The sequence below is a fragment of the Apteryx mantelli genome, chromosome 15, assembly GCF_036417845.1.
Source record: "Apteryx mantelli isolate bAptMan1 chromosome 15, bAptMan1.hap1, whole genome shotgun sequence".
Lineage (NCBI taxonomy): Eukaryota > Metazoa > Chordata > Aves > Apterygiformes > Apterygidae > Apteryx > Apteryx mantelli.
In genome coordinates, this window is record NC_089992.1 from 26,172,259 (window position 1) to 26,195,414 (window position 23,156).

Sequence of the window (23,156 nt, forward strand, 5' to 3'; positions counted from 1 at the left end):
GACTGGCCTGTTTCCCTGTGCTATGGTCCCTGCGGAAAAGATGCTGTGGCTCCCTGCTGGGAGTCTGGGACTGCCTGTATGGCACCCAGCGGTGCGAGATGGTGTGGCTTGTTTTCGGGGAAGGATGGGGCTTCCAGTAATGGCTCTACCCTCATTTTCGCCCCTTGGGGAGAAGAGGGTGGCTGGGACCAGTTCCTGAAGGTGGCACCTGACAGAGGCTCTGCTCGCAAGGTTTGTGGCAAATATCAGCTGCAGGGAGCTCCAGTTGCAGAGTACAGCCCAAGCAAAGCACCCCACACCCTGTCCACTATGGAACAGCATAGTTGGGTGCCAGAGAGCAGCACAGAGGGCTCAGGGTGAGTGCATGGAGATTTCCATGGTTTATTAGGGAGCTGTCCCTCCCGTCCGCAGGGCCAGCACCTCAGTGTGGGTTGCAAGGCTCACAGTACTAGCTGGCACCAGTGGGGCGGAGGGGAGAAACACAGATGCATGGGTCCATGCTGGGGATTTTTGTGCCTTTGGGTGTAGGCCTGGCAGATCCCGGTGCTTGCAGGCCCTTTACCCTGGAGCAGGCAGCTGCCTGCACCTTTGGGTGCCGCAGCAAGTCTAGGCTCACCCTGCGCAGGCCGTGTGGTTGTAGTGTCCACAGCACTGGATCAGGCATAGCACGCTCTCCTCCACACCTGCCCAGGGACCCGTGAAGGAAAGGGTCCCATTCTCCCCAAGCACTGAGCTGGAAGAGGAGAGAGACACAGTCAGGGCAAGCTGCCCCCCTTCTTCAGCTGCCACCCTGAAGCCAATGATTTGAATCCTTATGCCAGGCTGCCCGTCCGCTGTGCCTTCCCGGCAGGAGAGCAGCATTGCTGGGTGCCAGCCATGCCATGGCATGGAGTTGTGGGGCTTGAGGGTGAAGGAGATGGGATGCCTGGACAAGCTGCAAGGTTCACCATCCAGCTGTGGCTGCGACCCTGACACGCATGGATCCCCAGATAGGACCATACAGCATATGCCTCCCACAGCCTGGCCATGCACCCACCTGGCAAAGAGCTGCTTGCAGCATGTGTACATGGCATAGCTGGTGGAGCTGAAGTTGGTGTTGCTGAGGAAGGTCACACAGTCGCTCACTTCTGTTGGCACGTAAAGGAGGCCTGGGGGACAGGACCTTGTGGTTGGGACTCTTGAACCATTCTTGCAAATTCTGTACCTTGACCATGCTTAGGAATTCTGTATCCTGGCCATGCTTGTAAATCCTATACCTGGACTGGGCTTGAACATCCCCTACACCCCCCACAAGCAGCTGCAGCTGTGGCCCCAGGGAGCTCCTTGTAGTGCCACAAAACCCACCCTCAAAATGTCCTGATCCCAGCACTGATGAGGGTGAGGGGCTCCTGCAGAGCTATGGGGAGAGCAAAGGGGAGCCTGGGGAGCTCTGGCAGAGCTTTGGGGAGAGCAGGGGCTTTTGGAGGCCCTAGCAGAGCCATGGGAAGGGCAAGCCAGCCTTCCCCATTCTGTCACATGCATTTACAGGGGGTTTCACCCTTCTGCCTGCCCCTTCCCGGCCCTTTCTGGACTCTTGGCTGCCCCCCGGGGCTGCACAGCAGGAAGGACCTACCTGCCAGGCAAGCGTTGAGCATGGAGACGCAGATACCAGTGAGCAGGGCTCGCAGCACAATGGAGGCAAAGTCACCCTTGCGCTGGGGTACCATGGAGGCTGTGGGGGCAAAGCAGAGACCAGGGCGAGTTGGACCCTTGCCCTTGCTCTGCCCTGCGTTGGGAACAGCTGCAAAAGGGGATGCATCCCTCGGTCCCCCCTGCCACGTGATGCCCTGTCCTGGGAACCACTTGTCTAACATGGTGCCTTGGGGACATCATGATCCTTCCGCCAGGGACTGGCATGCTGTCTGCCAGTGCTGGTGGCGATGAGTGCTGGCAGAACACTGTGCACATCCTGCACCCATGGGTGTTTGATCGAAGCCCCCAATGCTGTCGGCACTGATGGTGCTGCCCTTTGCCCCTATGGCTTGGTAGCTCCTGGGCTGGTGGGTTGTGCCATGGCTCTCACCTTTGGGTGCGGTGCAAAAATCACCCTTATCACCTCATGCAAGTCCCATTTCTTATCTCCGTGCTGGCAGAGACTGTACACAGAGGTTCACAGACAGCAAATGCCTCCTACCACAGCTGACCTTCTGGTCCCTGGACCTGGGATCCCACTGTCACATGCTCAGGGACCCTAGACACGGGTTGCACTCAGGGACCCTGGATGTGAGTTGTACTCACTCAGGCCTCCAAGCATGATCCCGATGGAGCTGAAGTTGGCGAATCCACAGAGTGCAAAGGTGGTGATGCTCTCAGCTCGCTCCTGCAGGGCACAGCAGCAGGGGATGGTCACCTTGGCACAGCAACAGCCCCAACAGGCCCACAGTACCCAGAGCTGAGCACCATGCTGTAGCTCCCAGCCCAGCTGGGCAGGATGGAGGTGAGTTCCCCCCAACCCTGCCCTTTCTCCTCCAGACTTTTTTGGGAGCAAGGAGGTAAGTGGTGGGCTGCCTGCCTGCAGGAGAGGCTGGGCTGAGAACACAGAGGGTATGGAAGGACCCTATAACATGATCATCTGCCCCACTGGAGAGCAGGAGAGATGGAAGAGGGCTTCACTGACTGCTTCAAGATGACCGTGTACCCACCAGTGAGCTGGACATTTAAGTCTAGCTGGCCAGAGCTGCCCTCCCACCCCAACACCATCATCCACCTGCACCCATTTCACCAGGCACCATCCCTGCCCTATGCCTGACAGGGTGGCAGGTGCATCTCACAGATATCCACTGCTTCCGGTTCCCATCCCACTCCTCCAGGCCTGACAGCCGGTTCTTCTTGTACACGGCCAGCTGCTGGTATGCCACAAACTCGTTCAAGAAGATCTTGATCCCCAAGAGCTCGGCCACCAGCGGTGAGTCTGCCCAGTCTGCCCCCATGAGGAAGGCCACTGGCATGAGGACGTAGGAGCAGATCACCTGGAAAGAGCATCCCAGGAAGGAATTAACACAGAGCTGACCATCTGCATAGCTCCCAGCTTGGACACCTGTAGCCGGGATTTGCCAAGCACCCAACAAGGTGAAAGCTGAGCAAGAACGGGTCTCAGCAGTCTACTGAGGCAGTGGGCAGCAGTGGGCAGCAGTGGGGATGGAGGGACACCATGGATGGGGGATCTGGCAGGGTGAGGACCATGGGCTGCCTTCAGAGTCAGTGGTGGATACCTGGAAGGAGAGCCCCTCGATGTCCACCATCTCCCCGAACCAGCGCAACGCAGCATTGATAAACTCCAGCACTGCCAAGAAGGCAATGAGATTGGCTGCGATGTTAGCCACGAGCCCCACAGAGGCAGCAGCCCCATTGCTAGCAGCTTCCAGGATGTTCCGCTCCTCCCTGCAAAGGAAAAGAGCCTGAAGGGCTCATATGGCCAGGCATCCCCCATGCAAGATCAGCTCTTGGTCCCTGGATGTACTGCACTGTCCAATCACACAGGCTCTCCTGACCTCAGGTTACTCATGACACCTGCACCTACCCCAAATTGTCCCCACAGCTTCCCCGATCTGGCAGGACAAGTACAGCCGCACTCTTTCATCCTTCTGCCCCCACTCACCCACAGGAAAGGCGGATGCTTTCTTTGCCCTTGAACTTGGACTCTTCGACTTCGGGGTAGACGAGTTTGGACATGGCGAGTGCACAGGGTGCAGCCATCACAGAGGCTGCAATCAGCGATGCTGCATCTATCTGCAACATGCAGACCATGCACTCAGGCCTGGTGCCTCTGTGCAAGGCTGCACTGCATAATGTGCCACCCCAGGGTGCCCCTAGCACATGGCTGGCACATTGGTGAGCAATGCTTGGAGCAGTTCAGGGCTCTCCGTTTGCTCAGCTGGCTGATCAGGGTGGGAAAATGTCTCTCTCCTTCCCCATCTTGGCTATACACAGCGCTTAGGGCAACTTGCCTGAATGGAGGCGTTGCTGGAGCCATGACTATCATGGCCCTGGAGACATTAATCTCTCTTGCTGTTTGACCTCATATTGATGACTCCTGTTCCTTCCTTGTCCCTTTTTATCAGTATCATCAGAGCAATAGCTTGTGCAACTTTGAGAACTTTTACCTGATGACGAACAGCCAAGCTTCCAGCAGGAATGGAGTATTACAGTAACAGCCTCTTCTCACCCCTCCCCTGCCCTCTGAGTGGTTATTTCCTTTTTCCCTGATCTTTCACCCTTAGCTTTCTGTTTAAAGAGACTAATTAATGTTTAATTAGCAGGATCCCTGCCAGCAGATTGAGGGGAAGGATTATTCCTCATTACGGAGCACTGATGAGGCTGGGAGATACTGTGTCCAGTTTTGAGAAACTGATAAACTGGAGAGAGTCCAGCAAAGGATCCTCAACATGGTCAGGGCACACAACCTCCAAAGAGATGCTGAAGGAGCTGGGCTTGTTTAGTTGGGAGAAGAGAAGGTTAAGGGGACGGGGGGTCCTAACTGGCATTTCCAACTACCTCAAAGTGGGCTGTAGAGAAGACAGCCAGATGCTTCTCAGAGGTGCCCAATGAAAGGAGGAGAGGCAATGATACAGGTTGCAGTAGGGAAATTCCAGTTGGACATAAGGAAAATACATTCTCCATGACTGGGGCAGCCATGCAATGCACCAGAGTGCTGGAGGGGATCTCCATCCATGAGGATGTTCACCACCAAAGTGGACAAGGCCCGACCACCCCGCTTGGGTTTTGCCATCAGCCCTGCTCTGGGCAGGAGGGTGGATCAGAGACCTTCAGAGGGTCCTTCCAGGTTAAATTATTCTGTGATTCAATTATAAGATTTGTGCAGGTCTCTGTACAAGGACACACAGTGAGGGTCACATGGCAGTTCCTCTGATGTAGCATGGTGCCCCAATTTGCCAGGCCAGTGAAGGTGAGACTGGACATGGATGCACCCTGCCCTCACCATGCTCACTGAAGGGGACCACTGGGCACCTGCAGGGGGTCTCCCCAGCAGTGTGTGCCAGGGCGCCCAAGCAGGGAGCATGTGACATGCACCTACTCATGTACTCACCCCAAAAGAAATGTAGGCTCCCATCACACTGCCTGCTATGGTGGAAAAGCCACCAGTCATCACAGCGTGGATTTCTGAATTGGTCATGTCTGCGAGATATGGGCGGATGAGCAGTGGGGATTCAGTCTGCAAGAGAGAAAACCCTCTGGTGTTCTCAAGGGAGGTCCACACAGGGCTGCAGGTCTCTGGGGAAGGGAGAAGACGACCCTTCCTCTGTGGCAGGCTCAGTTGCAAGGGCTGAGGAGCTGGATCTCTTCCCCAGATTTCTTACCTGTCCCACAAAAATGTTCCCTGCCACACTCAGGGTCTCAGTGGGAGTGGTGCCCATCGAGACCTGAAGCACCCAGGAGATCTGAGAAAAGACAAAGTCACCAGCTTCAAAAGGTTCCTGGCACCCCTGCTGTGCTCCCCTGCAGAGTGGGCAGAGTCCAGCCCTCCAGCCTGCCCTCACCAAGCTGCACAGAGGTGATCTTGGGAAGTGTCCACAGACCACAAGCAACATCAACCCAAGGGCTTGGCTTTCTCAGGAAGATGTGCAAGAAAGAGGGATTTTGTGTCTATCATTTTAGCAGGACAAATTACCCCAGATTAGTATCATTCCAATTTTCCTGGGACATTCCCCACCTGAGCAGGGTAGTTAGAGAAAGCACCAGGTCCTTCTCCTTTCCACCATCATCTCAAAGCCTGGTGTGAGGCCCTACCTTGAGAATGAGCCACTGCATGACGCCGAGGTAGTAGAGGATGGACATGACACAGCTGAAGAAAACGATGATGGGCAGAGTCTGAAGGCAAGGCAGCAGGGCACAGGATTAAAGGGGAGCTGAGCAGCACATCTGAGTACACGTGGGGACCAGGGGTCCCTGCTCCTTGAGCTGGGCATGCTGTGGTGTCGCATAGCAGCACAAGGCATGGGCCAGCCCATGCACTTGGGGTACCACCACACTGGGCATGCCTGGCAGGGGTGATGAGGATCAGTTCTCAGTGCAAATTCCCCAGGGCACTGAGGAGATCCCCAGATGGGTACAAGGCTGAAGGAGACCCGTACTGGAGCTATTTGAGTTCTGGTCCAGCAACCATAGTTGCATTCAGCTCCATGCTCTCCAGACACCCAAACTGGAAGAAAACCAGGCTCTGCTCTCCCTCCCTAATCCCATTCCTCAAGCTGACCTGAAAGGCAAAGACTTCTTCAATGAGTGTGTTCCCAAAGACGAAGCTGGAGCCAGCTGTGGTGTAACTCAGGAAGAACTGCAAGTGGAGATGTTACACAGTAGGACAGATATCTCCATTAGCTCTTTCCCTGATATCTCGCTTCTACCTAGCAGGGGACTGTCCTCCCGCCCCAGCCCCTCAGCTCAATTCATTGCCCCAACAGATAATGACCCTGTGAAACCTAATCTGGGGATACTGGTGGGCTGTCTCTGAGCCATGGGGCACTGCTTCAGCTCACAAGGGACACTGCACCAAAGGGCTTGGACTGCTGTACAAAACCAGAAAAGAGCTGGTGTTTCTCCACTCCCAAACAAAAACCTTTGTGAGTGTGAGGTTCCTGAAGCTTCTCAACCCAATGCCACCCTTGGCTCTTCTTGCTGATCCCAGGGGAGCTACTTGGCACAAGCACAGGATGGGGTGAGCAGACAGTACCTGGATCTGGTCACCCAGCCACTGGAATGCTTGGACGCCAGGAGTTGTTCGGAGGATGAAGAGTCCAAGTAAAAACTCCAGGCCAAGGCCCCAGAAAACAGCTCTCCAGGACACCTGGGACCAAGAGCAGAAATGGGGACTGAGATGTTAGCAGAGCCTACAGACTTCCCTCTCCAGCCTCCTGCTTCTGTCAACAATTGCACATGGCAGACATCATCACACTGTGCCCTGAGTGATGGTCACAGGAATGCTACTAAAGAAAGTGTCATAGAAACCTGCAAGCATAGGCTGGTGATAGAGGAAGGAGAAAATGAGTTGGTGGGACTCAGGAAATGGCTGATGGAACATAACCTACCAGGCTTACACAGGAGAAGAGCACAGAGATCTTCTAGTGGTTTGACTAGTATTACACATTCCCTAGTGCAAAACTTGCTCTTCACTAACTCTTTGGAGGAAGGGGGTGGAGGGATTGCCCAAAACATTTAAGCAGCTTGAGTTGGAGGTCAATGGGACATCACTTCAATTGCTTCTGCCCAAGCCACTCAGAGTGCCCCTCCACCTGCCTGAAACCCATGAGAGGGTGTGGTGCTAGGTCTGTCTCGGGATGAAGAATGTGCTGCAAAACAGGACTGAGGTACCAAGAGGTAGCCCTGAGAGGAGCAGTGAGGAGAACAGAGCAATGGCTTTGGTACTTCAGCCATTCAGCCTGGTCTCTGCTCCCCAGGCTACATCAGCTCTTAGCTCTGCCCAGGAGCCCTGCTGGCTCCTCTTCTTCCTTTGAGGAGCCCATGGGCTGCTCCTCTGCCTCAGTGATGGGTGGTCAGGGGATGCCAGTAGGCAGGAAGCACTTGTTCCCTACTTCCTCCTCAGCTTTTGGTGCTGGGTGGTTACACCCAGCGAGGGGAGCAACGGCTAAGCCACATCTGAAATGCTTACTGCGCCGTGGTGCTTTGAGCAGGCAAACAGGAACAGAACCAAAAAGCAGAGGCCAGCAAATGAGATGAGCTGCTCTGGATTTCTGGAGGTGTCCAAAACCAGCCACGTGACCAGACCGCCCAGGAGGACCACACATAGCAGCCTGCAAAGGAAATCCCAGGCTGTGTCACAGAGAGGATGTCCTCATGGGGAGCAGACAAAGGACAAGCTAAGGAGCTAATTGTCCAGGAGATGCCACCTTAAGGGCCACACATCTAATGAAACCTGGGGCTTAGACATAAGTGAGGGATGCAAATTGCCATCACACTTGCTCTTTGGCTGAACTTCCCACAATGGAGATCACTACTGAGGTAGAGGGGTTGGCAGTAAGCCATTTTTGCCACAGCTTTTAGTGTTGCCCTCAGGCTGGGCCATGCCTCATCATTCACAAGGTGCCTGCATAAGCACGAGGGCAAGTGCCCAACACCAATAGCTGTCGGTCATGCCAGTCCAGCTCTGGCTGGGAAGCCATGTGAGTGTGGATCCAGGCCCTGGGAGGGATGTGTCCCTGTCTCTTCCTGACTCACCATTTCAGCCACGGCCAGGACTTTTGGAAGCACTTCCGACAGGGCCTGAGGAGCTGCAATACCTTTGCCCCGCAGTGCTTCTGGAAGAGACTCCAGCACATGAAGAAGACAACCACAGCAGTCATAACAACCAAGGCGAGGGCTCGCTGGAAGTTGAGCCAACAGGCTGCAGCAAAGTAGCACAGGTAGGCTGGAGAAGACACGCTGGGAGTCAGCAACAGCAGGACCATAGGATCATGGGATCATAATACTAACTGGGCCCAGTGTTGATGCCCACTTCTCTCCAACCTCCTTCCCTGGCCTCCCTTAGGGCCCCCATCTGTGTGTGGGGAGGCCTTAGGGAGCACCACCCCAGCAGCCTGGCTCTGGGGCTCATCAGTGACAGCATCTCAGCTGTTTGGGGGCACATGGAGTGAGCAGAAGAGGAACAGCAAACCCTCTGGTTAGGGGGAGAAAGAGGAAAAGGATAGTAGGGTGCAGGCAGCCCTCATAGGACAAGAGTGATGAGGTGACAAAGAAGCAGACAGCGGGGCTGGTGAGAACAGATACAACCTCCAGGCAGATGATGGTGCTCAGTGCTTGGAGGATGGGAGCATGACCAGCCAAGGGTTATGGAAATGGGGCCTCAGCATTGAGGAGACCTCACCTAAACAAAGGATCCCCAAGATGACTTTCCGTATTGCCTTGGCATGAGCCTTGCAGAAATGCTTTGCCTTGGATGCCGGGTGCACAGCCTTCCTGGGGAGATTTACACAGCAGAGATGTGAGAGGCCCAGAAGATGGATCTGGGCTCCGTAACCAAAACCAGCAGAGCCATATCATGATCTTGCCTCCTAGACAGCATTTGCAGCAGCAGTATGGCAGTGTAGGTGTGCCTTGGCCTCTAGTAGCTATACTGCCTACTCCAAGAGGAGAAAGCTGGCCTGTTATGGCAGGGGAGACCTCCCTGTACACACCAGAGCCCAGGGCACATTGAGCACAGGCTTGCTCCAGGTGGCTATGCTGCTACGGGGACAGAGACCTCACCACTGCTGCTGCCATACGAAGCCATCAGGCAATGTACGTCCTACCTTGTCTATACAGCATGACCCTACACTGCTCCCAAATCAAGTACTTGCAATCCAGGTTTGACAGTACAAGAGCTTGCTATGGAAATATCCTACTGAATTGGAAATATCCTACGTGCAGTGTTGCGTGCATCTCCAGGGGAAATTTTACCTCCAGTAAGAGGAGAATCTGCCTTTCCCTTCTCTTTCCCTCTCCTCTTTGGTCTCACCACATGGATCATCAGATTCTTCATGGAGCCTCTCCTCCCCCTGAAAAACACCATTAGCTGGAGTACCCTAAGCAGTTTTCTGTGCCCAGACAGGAGGGGAAGAGGAGATTTACCTGGGTGCTGAAAGCTGGGTTATCTGAGCCCTTCTCAAGGTTGACCAGGGTTATCTGGTTATCATCCATCTTCAGGTGTGCTGCAGCTTCAGTGTATTAGAGAGATGGCACTGCCAAGGGCCAACACGCTAGCTGGGAGAGAAAGCTGGGATCAGCTCTGGAAGGGAGAAATGTCTGACGCTGATTTTTGAGTCTGGGACTCTGAGAGGAGGATACCCTTTGTAGCAGAGCTTCAGAGTGCCTCTTGCACCAGCAGACTGAGGGACTAACTTCAGGGGTCCTCAAGTCATGGGATTAGTGTGCCGGCTTGCTTGCTCTTCTCTAACTCCGGGAAGGTGTTTGCTCTTCCTTGCTTCCAAGCAATTACAGATGAGAATTAAACCCAGGTGATTAAATATGATACAGTGGGGAGAGCCAGCAACACTCCTTCAAGGGGACAACAGTGATCACATGCCTCAGTGTAGGTCCCCTTGCTAAAGTCCTGTGGGATTTTGCAAAAAATAAATGCGACCACATCCCTCACTGAAACCTCTTAATATAACTAAGTGACCATAGGATAAGAAAGATGGTCCTTTCACATTGAAGGAGGGTAGGAATAAATGGTGGTTTTCATGAGGACTGGTCAAAACAGAAGAGTCATACTGGGAGGGATGAGACAGCAAAGCTAAAAACCAGTATTTTGCCACTGCAGAAATCCTTGGAGCAATCCCATTTGGACACCTTCTGGGTTCCTCTACCTGAAAAAGGACAGGTGAAGAGCAGAAAAGACACAGAGAAGGTGGCAAGCGACCTGTAGAAGCACTTCTGCATGAGGAAGGAGGCAACAGAGGAGGAGTCCTTGCTTTGGAAGAGCGATGGCTGAAGGGAGATGTAGAGTTTGTTATTTAAGGATGGCACAGAAAAGGTGAGGAAAGCAAGATTATCTGTAGTTTCTCACAATGCAAGAATTAGGGTCCATTGAAGGGAACGATCCAGTCCCAAATGGAATGAGTGGAGGCAAGGAGCTTTTGGAGACTGTGTGATTTAATTGATTGCCATGGGATGTCAAGGAGGCCAAAAGCAGAGGTGAGCTCAACAAGCGAACAGGTCTGCAGATGAAAAGGCTATTGCAAGCTGCTGAAGGGGAAGCGCGCTGAGGCCCGGGGCGTGCCCTGAGGCCTTTTCTCTCCCTGGCGTCTTGGCAAGAACAGGCTTTCTCAGTGCCAATCCAGGGCCCCACTCCTCCTCAATGGCCCCAGGGATCCCCCTGGCTCACCCCAGGCCTTATGGACCCCTTCAGAGTCCCCCCCCCCCAGGCTCAGGGGCCTCCCTAGGACACTCCAGGGCTCAGGGACCCCTCAGGACCTCCCCCCAGGCACCCCAGCCTCAGAGAGCCCCCCAGGCCAGCCAAGGGCTCAGGAACCCCCCAGATCCACCCCAGAGCTCAGGGACTGCCTCTAGCATCTCCTGCCAGGGTCAGGGAACTCCTCAGGCCACCCAGGGCTCAGGGACCCTCCCCAGAGCTCAGGTACTTCCTAGGACCCCCCAGGTCACCCAAGGGCTCAGGGACCCCCATGACTCCTCCCAGGGCTCAGGGACCCCCAGTCACCCCCAGCCCACCCCAGGGTTCAGGGACCCCCTAGGCCCCCCTCCAGGCCTCCCAAGGGCTCAGAGACCCCCATGACCCCTCCCAGGGCTCAGGGACCCTCAGTCACCCCCAGCCCACCCCAGGGTTCAGGGACCCCCTAGGCCCCCCTCCAGGCCTCCCAAGGGCTCAGAGACCCCCATGACCCCTCCCAGGGCTCAGGGACCCTCAGTCACCCCCAGCCCACCCCAGGGTTCAGGGACCCCTTAGGCCCCCCTCCAGGCCTCCCAAGGGCTCAGAGACCCCCATGACCCCTCCCAGGGCTCAGGGACCCCCAGTCACCCCCTGCCCAGGGTTCAGGGTGCCCCCAAAGCCCAACTCCCCCCACCCTCCCAGGTCCCACAGACCTCCCCCCTCCCCCTGCCAGCCCAAGCTCAGGTAGCCCCGCCCCACCCACTGGCCCCGCCCCCCAAACCGGCGGGGGGTGGGGGGGGCAGCACATCCCTGTACCCGAGCCCCGCCAAGCACTTCAACTGCCCTTTGTTTTGGTGAAGCCTCATTGGCTGCTCTCCCCCAGGGGGTGTGGCTGTGTGGGCAGGTGGCCAATAAGGAGGGGGTGTGTGTGGGGTGCAGTCGTGCCTGCTCCCCCCCCGAGGGTCCTTGCCCCCCCTGCCGGACCTGGCGCCCCCACAGTATGGCGCCGCTGGGTCCCCCTGCCCTGCCTGTGCCCTCATGCCCCACGTCCTCGTGCCCCGCTGTGTCCTCGCACCTCCTGTGCCCTGCTGCCCCCTGTCCTCGCACCCACCGCAGCCCCCGGCACTCACCCACCAGCCCCGAACCTGCCAGGCGTCCGGGCACGCAGCTCCCTGCCTCGCACCCGGTTATCCATTAACAGCTCGGTCCAAAGACCTGGGCTTGGCCACAGGGCCGCTGCCGGCCCGGCTCCTCCCTGGACTCAGGACCTGGCCCAGCCTGGCCCGGTGCGGCTGCCTGGCATGCTGGCGCTTCACGACGGCGGGTGCCCACAGGGGCCTGGCGGAGCGGCCACAGAGGCAACGTGCCACTGGAAAGCGACGTCCAGGAATGGTCTTTCTCGAGAACAAGACAAGCCCCACGGCAAGCTCTGAAAAGTGAGAAATCCAACCTTTACTCTGGGAAATGCTTCCTGGGAAAATAGTGGTTCCCGGGTGGCCACCAAAACCACGGTGGTGCAAAGGTCCCAGCGGTGGGTCTTGCCAATCCTGGCGGCCACGGAGCAGTCATGCCAGCTGAGCTGCCCGTCCTGGCCTGGTGCTTTTCCCCCTGAAGCAGTGTGGGACGGACAAGGCCTCTGCGAACAAAAGGGCCGTCAAGCACCGGCCGCTGCAGGAATTCCTGCGTTGCCTGTGAGCACTTGGCAGAAACTTATTCGTGCAGGATGGTGCGAGCCACATCCCCACGTGCATGCACCAAGTCGGCACCAGCCTGCTGTGCCGGTAATGACAGGGCTGATTGGCCTCTCACATGGGGATTTTGCACCAGGGGATCCCAAGCAATGACAGGATTTTGCATATTGCTGGTGTAGGACCTGCAGGAGACTCTGTTTTTCATGTGCATGGTACAACTGTTTGCATGGGGAGCAATAAAGCAATGTGGCTTGGAGGGTGATGTGGTGTCTGGGGTTGGTTCAGTCTCCAGTTGCCAGGGCGTTCAGCACCTTGTGCTCATAAGCCAGTGTCTGTTGGTGTGGAGGATGAAAAGTAAAATTGCAAGCATGTTTTGTGCATTGCTTGTGTAAAACAGGACCTGGTAATGCAGGGCTTGCACAGCCTGGTGCAACACTCATGGATTACTTGTGCAAACCAAGCACTGCTTATGTAGGACTCACACAGCCTGGGCACTGCTCACACACTCATGAGCTGCTTGTGCAAATGTAGCACAGCTTCTGCAATGCTTGTGCAACACTCATGAACTGCTTGTGTGAACCAGATGCTGCCCATGCTCATTGCATGCAGCCTAGGCACAGCTTGTACAGGGCGTATGCAGCCCAGGCATGGCTCACGCCACGTTTGTGACCTGTTTGTGCAAATGAGATGCTGCTTGTATAGCACTTGCGCAGCCTAGGGACAGTTCATGCAATGTATGTGAACTGCAAACCCAGCACTGCTTGGCCAGGGCACATGGGAACTTCGCATGTCTGATGCAAATGACATGCACTGAGGAGACAATGGCTCCTACAGGGTTTGCACAACACTTGAGAACTGTTTGCGCATCTTGGACACGGCTCATGGGATACCTGTGAACTTTTCTTGTAAACCAGGCACTGCTTGAGCAGGGCTCGTGCAACACTTGGGAGTGCCTGTGAAAGCCTGCCACTGCTGATGCAGATCCGGCATGGCTTGTTCCAACCAGGTGTGGCTCACGCAGTGCGGACACAACGCTTGCGAGCTGCTCGTGTTTGCACCAGTCTCCGCTTCTGCGAGCGCAGCCCCGCCCGCGCAAAGCACGCGCGGCTCGCGCAGAGCCCGCGCAGAGCCCGGGCGCGCCTCGCGCATGCGCGGGGCCGAGGCCTCGCCTGGACGCTGCGCTGGGGCGCAGCGTCCAAAGCTGCAGCACGGCCCCGCGCATGCGCGCCACGCCGCCGACGTTAGCTCACCCGCCGCCTGCCCCTAACAGCGCGCGCGCCGGAACCATACCACAGAGCCCTCGTAGCGCGCCGTGATCGTATAGTGGTTAGTACTCTGCGTTGTGGCCGCAGCAACCTCGGTTCGAATCCGAGTCACGGCATCGTCCCCCGGGCGGTTGCACGGCACCCGGGCTCATGCTTTTTTTTCTTTTACGCTTTGCTTTATTTCAGTTTTCAGATTATTCCCTTTTTCTCCGGGCAGCCCAGGAGAGTCCCTGAGCCGGGCAACTCGTAGCTGCCTGCAGGGGGAGGCCTCGGGCGGGGTGTGTCCTCCTCCTCCTCACCAGCCCACTCCGACCAGTTGCAGTACCTGGGTGCTGGGCATTGTCCAGAGCGTGAGCCATGCTCGCAGGTGTAGCGGGCGCCCTGGGATGGACCCCTGTACTGACACGTGGACTTTCAGGCACCCTGGTGGCGTCCTCAGCTCTCTGGAAGCCCCAGGGTGCAGCTGCCTGTCTCTGTGGCATGGAGGCTGTTCCCCATGCTGGCAGCCAGCCCCCCTCAGGGGGCACAGCCCTCAAGGGTGCCTGCACACCTCTGTAGGGTGCCCAGGAGCCTGCCTCTGTGGCCCGGGGAGCTCCCCCACGACACTCATGCAGGCATCTGTGGGGGAAGGCAGACCCAGGCAGGAGGCCCTTCCTGCCCCAGCACAGGCGCTAGGGTACAGCTCACCGCAGGCCTGCCCGGGAATTCCCAGCATTGTAACCCAGGGCCCCATTACCTCTCCACTCCCAGAGGAGGCCGCGGAGTGGTGCCGCCGGGATCGGCGGACTGTCCCTGCCGCTGCCCACAAGGAGCAAGAAGGGTTTTGCAGGGCTGGTGGAAGGAAAAGGAATAATCTGAAAACTGAAATAAAGCAAAGCGTAAAAGAAAAAAAAAAAAAGCATGAGCCCGGGTGCCGTGCAACCGCCCGGGGGACGATGCCGTGACTCGGATTCGAACCGAGGTTGCTGCGGCCACAACGCAGAGTACTAACCACTATACGATCACGGCGCGCTACGAGGGCTCTGTGGCATGGCTCCGGCGCGCGCGCTGTTAGGGGCAGGCGGCGGGTGAGCTAACGTCGGCGGCGCGGCGCGCATGCGCGGGATGGGGCAGCTCGGGGGCCCCCCCCCGGCCCCTCGGTGGTGAGGAACGCACGTTGCTAGGGCCTGGCGGCGTTTCCATGGCGACGTAGTGGGAGCGTGGCGGATTCCCCCTCCCCCCGGCGGCAGTGTACGCATGCGCGGCTTTCCGCGCTCCCACCACCCCCACGCATCGGCGGGGGAAGGGCGGAGGGAGCGGGTGGCCGACGGGTCCCAGCAGGGGTCTGCGCTCCGGCCTGGCCCCGGCCTTCAGCCCGGCTCAGCGCGACGTGAGGGAGGCCCTGATCCTGATCCTGGGCCCCATCCTAACCCTGGCTCCGACGTGCGATCCCAGTCCTGGCTTGACCCCAACCTTCTCCCTGACCCCAACTCTCAGCCCCCATCCTGCCCTGGTCTAACCCTATTCCTGATCCAAATTCTGCGCCTGGCCCAACTCCAAAGGGTGACCCCAGTCCTAACCCTGACTCTAAACCCTGATCCTAACGCTGTCTCTAAGCCCTGGTCTTAACTCTGTGCCCGATGCCAGTTCCAAACCCAGATGCTGACCCTGTCCCTCGTCCTAACCCCAATTCTAACCCTGTCTCTGATCTCTACCCTCACCCTAACCCGGGTTTTAACCCTGCCTCTAACTCATGATCCTAACCTGATCTCTCACCCCCATTCTGTTTTTGACCCCAACTCCAAACTGTCATCCTAACCCTGTCCCCAACTCTAACCTTAACCGTATTCCTAACCCCAACTGTAAACTCTGATGCTAACACTATCTCTTGATCTCAACCTGACCCTAAGGCTCACTGTGTCCCTGACCCTGACTCCAAACCTAACCCTATCCCTACCCTTGTTCCTGATCATAACACTCACCCTGACCCTGACCCTAACCCTCTCCGTGACCCTAGCTGTTTTGCCTGACCACAACCCCAACTCTAAACCCCGTGGGTGTTTCTCAGCGACAGTCCTTACTGCCCCATTAACTGCTGCTTTCCCAGAAGGTGCTGGGAGTGCTCAGCAGGCCAGGATGGTATGTAAGACTCTGAAAGGAAAACAAGGCATTAAAGATGAATTTGTCTTTGTGGCCGAAAACAGACAGTGGCAGAAATCAGTCTATGCTGGGGTTCCTGTGTTTCTACCCTGGTGAAACATACACATTAATAGTGTTAACGACTCTTTGTTCTTGCCACTATTGCTGATTATTACAGTGCTGAGTAAGTATTAAAGGCCTTTTTTTTTTTTTTTCCTCAGCTATGCAGAGAATTCAGAGTGCTTGGAATCAAAAGGATTTCTTTGCATACAACATTTTTAAACAAGTTCCACATAATCTTGCCACTTCAGAGCACTCAAACGGCCCTGATGATTCATACCTCTGTGCTGTGTCACAGGGAAGACCTGTTTGCAGAAACCCCTGCTTTCTGCATGCAAACCAAGCTCAGCACTCAGCCTCATAGATACGGCTGTTAGCACTCCTACATTTTTGGCAGGTGTGAGTGGGTGCCGGAAGAGGTCTCCAGCAGCCATGCTTTCCATGCTGGGGCAGGGGTATGTGTATAGGCCACATCTGTTCCCACACATCTGCTACAGTCAGTGAATCCTAAATGTGCCAGAGCCTTACTGAAGCTTGGGACAAACCTGAGCAAGGCCTCGTGCACCTTGACTACTCGGTCAAGTGTTGTCTCGTTACCCTCCAGCCTGGCTGCTGACTTTACTGATGCTGGAACATTTCCCAGCTTTATCCCCATTCATAACATTCAATTCAGGAGCAATTTAGTAAAAACAAGGTTCTAATGAGACTTGCATCCTGTAGAGGGTGAGAACTGGGGGGCAGTGATGGATGCCAAAACAGCAAACGATGCAGAGACCAGCTACAGCTGTGAGAAGCAGTATCTCCCCAGGCTGTATCATTGCCTGCGGGGACCAGAGCTGCCCAGTGGGGCACACTCTGCACCCAACAGAGCAGCTCCTGCTACCCTGAGCTCTTCATCTTGCCTATATCCAACTCAAAAAAGCTCAGAGTGGTGGAAGAAGGCAGAATAGGCCTTTTGTGGCCTCTATTTGTCTGTAGCCACCTCTTCCTCCCCTTGGCCTCTTCACTGCTGACATCCCCTATGCTCTGGTGTGCGTGGTGGCCCCTCAGCAATGGTGGTGGCCTTTGCAAATAGGAGATGCTTTCCATGCCATCAAACCTGGCTACCCAGGAGATGGTGGAAGAGGGCCTCTTTGGTGGCATCTTTGAATGACTTGGGTGTACAGGTGACTTTTGGCACTGCCCTTCTGCCAAAGTGCTGCCCTTCTCCCTCTCTTGTTTGCCCTCAGCCAGTCCTGGTCTGTCCCCTCCCACTGGGTTGTGGGGACACTGCTCTTGTCCATGTATGGCCAACCTTGTCACCATGTGTGCCCTCATACTGGACCCAAAGTGGGTGCAGTGTCACTGGCAAGACTCCTCACGTGTAGGGAGTTTAACACTATGCTAAGCCCATGAACTGCGCTGGGGAGAGAGAACAGACTACAGCAGACATCCGCAGAAGACAGGGTAGGTAAGCCGTAGAGATGGGGGTCATCACACCCCTCTGAAACTCAAGGCATGAGCTTGTGAGAGGGGGAAGAAGTCTTTTTCCTGCCCTGTGCCCTCTCTTGGCCACCTGTGCCTTCCTCCATGCTAAGCTGGTGGTGGCACAACTGCCACTGACCAGGGCTGTGTCACTGGTCAGTGAGCAAGGAGAAGCCCAGATCCACTGTATCACCAGCCTGCTCCCATGCACTGTTCCGTGCAATTGCTGTGTTGTGTCAGTGCAATGCGGTGGTGGGGAAGAAGCAACCAAGGAAGAAGGTGAGACAGTGACAAGATGTGGAGTACCTCTCACAGGACATGCTGCCTGTCCCTGGAGGGGACAGAGAACCTAGAGCAATGCCCCCAGTAACCAGGGGATTCCTACTTGGGGACCTGTATAGATAGATAGAGTGGGACCCATGAATTTGGTGTCCACCATGGTCTTGATCCCAGTTTCTTGGCCTACCCTAGCCTGGTATGGTGCTAGGGCTCATGTTTGCATGGGCACGTGCTGGGCACTGCACATATGGTGTGCATGGGTGCAGGTTCTCCTGCAGGTGGGGAGAAGGCAGCAAAGCTTGTGTTTTGGATGCTCCACAGACATATCTGAGAGGGGAAAACAACAGAATAACAACAATCTCAACTGTTGCAATAAGCATGAATGAGATAAACGCTGTAGCGATAAGGAGGAATCAGCCAAACATGGAAGCAAGCAGGGAGGCGGCGAGTGGAGACAGAGACAAGTGCTGGAGGCTTTGCTGGTGTGGAAAAGGAAGCACGAAGCTGCTGCCACCAGTCACCAGAGGTGGTGGTCCCCTGCCAGCACAGCTTCCTACCCATGGGCTGTCGCCCAGCAAGTGGAGTGCTGAGCTGGGAATTGGATAGGACCGCTCCTAATGAAATTGTGCCGTGTTGTCAGGGCCCAGAATAACCTTTCATGGCATGGTTTGGTCCACAGGACTTTGCTGGTCTGGCCCAGATGGTTCAGACCTGCCAGGATGCATTCATGCAGCGTGGTGGAAAAGGGATGGGTAGTCTGGGGGAACTGCCTGATGGATGATCTGATCCCTTTGGGCTTTGCTCAGCGTCTGGGCAGGGTGGCTGTTCCAGGCAGGCTCCCCTGCTCTTCCCACCTTGCTTTGTCCCTTGGTGGCTTTTCTCTGAGCCCTCTGATGCCTGTGGTTTGTGTCTGATAGGATTTTAAAGGTGCTTGCAATGTCAAAAACACTGGTGCAGCCAGGCAGAGAGTGCTGCTGGGCCCAGACGTTGCCACTCTGTGGCATGAACATAAATCTTCCAGCTGGCACAGGGACAAGAGCAATTCATCACTCCGCAGCTTTCTCAGCTGCTCTGCCCCTCTCCGGCAGTTCCCTTGCTGGGGCAGCCCCCAGCCTCCTTTCCCCACCTCGAGGAGGCAGACAGGAGGTAGAGCGCACTGCACCGCTGCCTCTTTTCGTCCTGACTCTGACTCAGATCTCTAAAAGAGCCAGGAGAGCAGAGCTGGTACCTGGGGAGGCGTGAGGGATGCCAGCACTGCGAGTAGGCGCTCCATGTTTTACTGGTGATATAAAATTATGCACTGATGCAGGCCAGCACTGTCATTTCCGGGTATTCAGAGGCCATAAATTCAACTTGCAATTTTCTCTGCTGCTGAAAGCCTACCTTCCTTGCTAAGAACATCAGCACACCTCCACTGAGTTATACCATCTAGCCCACTATCCCATATCCACAAGCACATGGGATGCTTTATTCTCCTAGGAAAGAATACAATATCTGAGTCCCCCAGTATTCTTCTGGCCTTCCACCAGTTGCAGCTCACAGATTTCTGAGCCAAATGTGGTTTCCCTGCATTTAGCAGCCCTCAATGATTTTTTTCCTCTATGGATTTGCCCAGTTTCACCCTAAACCATGAAGCAGCCACAGTGTCCTGTGTTAGGGAGCTCCCCAGCCCCACTGCACACTGTCTTCAGCTGCACGTGCCTGTACAGGTGTGTAAAATTGATACTCCAGCCCTTTCTGCAAATGAGGCTTTGGAAAAAATGAGTCGTTGTCTAGTACTAAAATGATGATCGTGAGGTTGTGGTATGCAGAGGAGGAAACCCTGGTTCCTCTGCAGGGGAGAAAAGTGGAGCTAGTGCAAGAGGTGGTTTGTGATCCTGCTCTCTCCCTGTGCGTGTCCTCCCATGCCTCCCCCTAAACTGCACAGTATCCCTGCTATCCCTGCTGGCTAATGCAGAGGAAGGGCAGGCCAAGGAATAGGTCCTGGGGGTGATATTAGAAACGAGGGGTTAGGTAGGACTGGGGATGAAGGACAGCAGATCTGGGCTGGGAGGGGGTTACAAGCAACCCGATGTGGCGCTCTCTCCGCCGTCCACCTCTCCATCCTCTTCTAGCTCATGAGATGTGTGCCAAGGACTGATTGAGAAGGACTCAGGCATTTCTTGACATGAGCCCTTGGAATTTCAGCTGTGATGCTCTTCAGTGGCATTATGAGCCCACAACAGTGCATGAGATGGTCCTGGTTTTCCTACAGCCCAGGCTTCAAAGGGCATTTTCCAGTCCAACAGCACCGTGTAGGACAAACAGGCTATGACAGACTAACTTTTTGCTTTGTTGTGTTTTGGAATCTCCTTGCCTGGCTCTGATACCCAGAGATCAAGGAAAACAGTCCCTAAAATTAACATGTGAGGGAATCACCAAAGCTCTCCCATCCAACCAGCAGGGAGCACAAAGCCAAGAGCAGCCTCTTGGCCCTTTCCCTATGGGTCCAGCATGCAGCTGAACCTGGGATGTGATAAAAGTGGCCCAGATGCTGTGCTGCCTGTCTCCCTGCCCTATATGAAAGCTGCCACTTGTTTGTATCTGCCTTGTCTTGTTGCGGCTGCCAGCTGTGAGCCCTCGCTCTGTCTTTGTCTGCGAGACAAGCAGGAGCCTCCTCCGGCAGCAGGGATTTTTAGCCTGCACACAACCACCTCTTAACCCCTCTTTGTGATGCTGAGCGGGCAGAAAACAGGCAGCCACACACTGCTAGGCAGCTTGCCTGGCACAACTTGCCCCTGCTCTGAATTCACCTTCATTTTCTGCCTCCTGTCCATTTTGGAGACACCAAGCTGGACCAGGGTGAATGCCATTGGCAAAAGGACTTGTTTCCCCTCTGCCTGGGGGAACAAGTCCTGTTTTGATCTTGTCCTCCACGCCTGTCCTCCTGATGGTTGATGACCCTCCTTTTTAGAGATGTAGCGGGGATGCCAGCCAGTGGTTCACAGCCCCTAGGCCATGCAGAGCCCCAGTGAGTACCTGTCTGGGGAAGGATATTGCAGCTGGATTAATCAAACCCACCATTAATGCTGTCCTGGGGCTTGCAGGTCCCCCACCAGCCCCAGAGCACATGCCTCTGACCAGCACATTGCTCTGATTGAGCTGCAAATGCTCCAGCTCCTTAGTTTGCTCTGTCTCAGATCGATGAGCGCAGGCGGCTCCAATCAATTCCACTTTACTGCTTGCTATTGAGTTCAGATCCGCGCTCTCCCAGCTGGTCCTACTTCCTTTGTTCATTCAGAGAAGGAATTCGGGCATCTGATCCCATGTGGAAGCTGCTGTGCCTTTGCGGGGCACAAGCCCCCTGGTAAGGGCAAATAATACTCTGTGGATGCAGGTGTTTCTCCCTGTTCTCCCCATGGGTTTGAATTGTGCTATTGCTGGAACCCTGAAAGAGTCAACCTGGCTGAGGACAGTGTGAAAGCGGATGACTGAATTAGGCCATGCACTTTGCATTATATAATATGGTTGTCGTCAGCAAACCAGCATCTAGCACGAGGTCCCCCTGCCACAAGCCTGGTTTTGCTGGGGAATTACTGACGCCAGCTGCAGGGAGCTCCTGTGGCTTGGCTCCCCTGTCCCCTTGGGCATTGAGTGTGGCTTCAGTTCTGCGGGGCTCTGAGCATATGCAAAATGATTTTACAGAAGAAAATAACCCCCAAGGGCTTATACAGTGGCCATTTGGAAATTTCCCTCAAACCCATATCTAGTGTTTGCCAGTGAAACAGGCTTTTCTCATGCTCAGCATGTCAGTCCTGGAGTAATTTTTTTTCTCATATCTGTCGCCTAGCTCTCTTACTGGCAAGTTTCCAGGGTGCTGGACCTGGATTTGTGGAAATGAAGTTTCCCACAGCTCTCCACACCTCGTCAAGTGTTAATGAGATAACGGATCACACTGCAGAGGAGTTGTGATGCTCAGGGTCATGGACATGAAGAGGATTGCTGGTGCTGAGAGCAGAGGCAGAAAGGGTGCTTGGTATGGCCAGGGTGACAACCCATGTATCTGGCTCCAAGCTGGCAGATGTCTGTCAATAAGTTGTCCTGTCTTCTTTTGGTCAATTAGCATAGTTTCAATTATATTATCAACTGCATAATGATTTCTTTTGACAGAAAGATTGGGAAGCTGCAAAAAACGTCTGCAAGAATTTGCTTCACTTGGTAAATGCACATGCTCTGGGCATATCCTGTGTGTCCAGACAGACAGCATTTGAGTGGCCTGAACACCCTCAGAAACCCTGGGTCCGCATCGCTTGTACAAGTGTGGATTTGTGGAAGAAGCAGAAAAGTCCTAGTTTATGTTGCTTGGGAGGAGCAATATGTCATGTTATGTACAGGACTCGGTGCCGGGCAATGTTATCCGGGTGCCCCTCTGGCCACACCATTCATCCCAGACTTCTGAGCTGAGCTTCATGCTCCAAGTGTGTTGCTTTCCCCCAGCGTATCACTTGTCTTTGGCCCCTGCCACCCCTGTACAGCTTGTTGCAGCAAGCTGGAGCTGCACAGCATCTCGTGCTAGTGCTTCTCTCTTCCATGCCAGTCTGTCCCCTGCTGTGCCTGGGGCACCTGCCACTGAGCTGGGATGTGCAGGCATGGCTGCTCCATGCAGATACATCCCATTTCCTTCCAGCCTGATGGGAGCTGAGAAATTTGAATATGATGAACAAAGCTTGCAGGCTCCCAATTGTTTTGGTGCAGTGGCTGGTGAGGGAATGTGCTTGGTGTGCAGACAGTGGGCTGCTGGAAGAGGCATGCTGCAGGCCTGGGAGCGGCTTCCCAAACCAAAGGATGCTGCCTGCATGATGTATCTGGGAGCAATATCGCTGCACATGGGCGGCTGCTCTGTTGAGACGGTCCCATCTCACCCACTGCCTGGTCTTTGATGGTTGTCTGAGGCAAATGTGTAGCAACATTTCCCCTGGACACAATCCCTGCCTCTAAATATTTGCAAGGCTCCTTGTGCCAATCAGGGGGTCTTTGTATTTAGCAGTGCTTGATAGATTTCTTTCTGTGGGTTTGTCCAGTCTTCTTCCTAAGCCATGTAGCATTTGCAGCATCCTGTGGCAGGGAGTACCACTGCTCGCTGTGCATAGAGCCACCTTCTCTTGTTTCTCCCTGATCTACCAAGCTCTTCCTACTCTCTCATCTCTGTCCCCTGCCCCTGGCTGTCTCTTTTCCATACCAAAGAGCCCCAGTCCATCAGACCCCCCATGGGCAGAAGCTGTTCCAGAGATTTGGTCAACTCCGTCACCCTTCTCTGAGTCTGTTCCAGCTCTGCCATACTCTTGGGATGGAGGCACAAGGACTGCACACAGCCCTTGAGTGCAAGTAGCCGGGATTGACACAACACCTCTGATGTAGTCTATT

The 23,156-nt window shown here is 55.2% G+C and overlaps 1 protein-coding gene and 2 non-coding genes across 5 annotated transcripts; 1 reads left to right on the forward strand and 2 right to left on the reverse strand.

Moving 5' to 3' along the window:
- Positions 1-379: 379 nt before the first annotated feature.
- Positions 380-12,063, reverse strand: LOC106487976 (sodium/nucleoside cotransporter 2). Of its 3 annotated transcripts, XM_013946790.1 has the most exons (18): positions 12,007-12,063; positions 9,619-9,750; positions 9,448-9,545; positions 8,876-8,967; positions 8,230-8,419; positions 7,664-7,805; positions 6,728-6,841; positions 6,254-6,331; positions 5,788-5,868; positions 5,358-5,438; positions 5,087-5,212; positions 3,638-3,768; positions 3,252-3,420; positions 2,811-3,008; positions 2,278-2,359; positions 1,613-1,711; positions 1,037-1,148; positions 380-733 (listed from the first exon to the last, which is right to left on the reverse strand). In XM_013946790.1, exons 2-18 carry the CDS (start codon positions 9,685-9,687, stop codon positions 613-615), a joined length of 1,983 nt encoding a protein of 660 aa, XP_013802244.1. In that variant the 5' UTR covers positions 9,688-9,750; positions 12,007-12,063; the 3' UTR covers positions 380-612. The 3 variants fall into 3 exon arrangements, with proteins under 3 accessions (XP_013802244.1, XP_067161389.1, XP_067161390.1); XM_067305288.1 differs by lacking the exon at positions 6,254-6,331; XM_067305289.1 differs by lacking the exon at positions 2,811-3,008.
- Positions 12,064-13,876: 1,813 nt separating this feature from the next.
- Positions 13,877-13,948, forward strand: TRNAH-GUG (transfer RNA histidin (anticodon GUG)). The gene has a single exon. It is a non-coding gene; the product is annotated as a tRNA-His (tRNA).
- An 820-nt stretch (positions 13,949-14,768) lies between these two features.
- Positions 14,769-14,840, reverse strand: TRNAH-GUG (transfer RNA histidin (anticodon GUG)). Its single transcript has one exon. It is a non-coding gene; the product is annotated as a tRNA-His (tRNA).
- Between the last annotated feature and the right edge of the window lie 8,316 nt (positions 14,841-23,156).

Bases quoted from the DNA above. Each gene is read 5' to 3' on its own strand.
- LOC106487976 (XM_013946790.1), bottom strand. From the start codon at position 9,687: ATGGATGATAACCAGATAACCCTGGTCAACCTTGAGAAGGGCTCAGAT. The intron at 3,421-3,637 runs GTGAGTGGGGGC...TTTCCTTTGCAG, and splicing joins AGCATCCGCCTTTCCTGTGG to GGAGGAGCGGAACATCCTGG. The intron at 3,009-3,251 runs GTATCCACCACT...TGCTCTTTCCAG, and splicing joins TCGAGGGGCTCTCCTTCCAG to GTGATCTGCTCCTACGTCCT.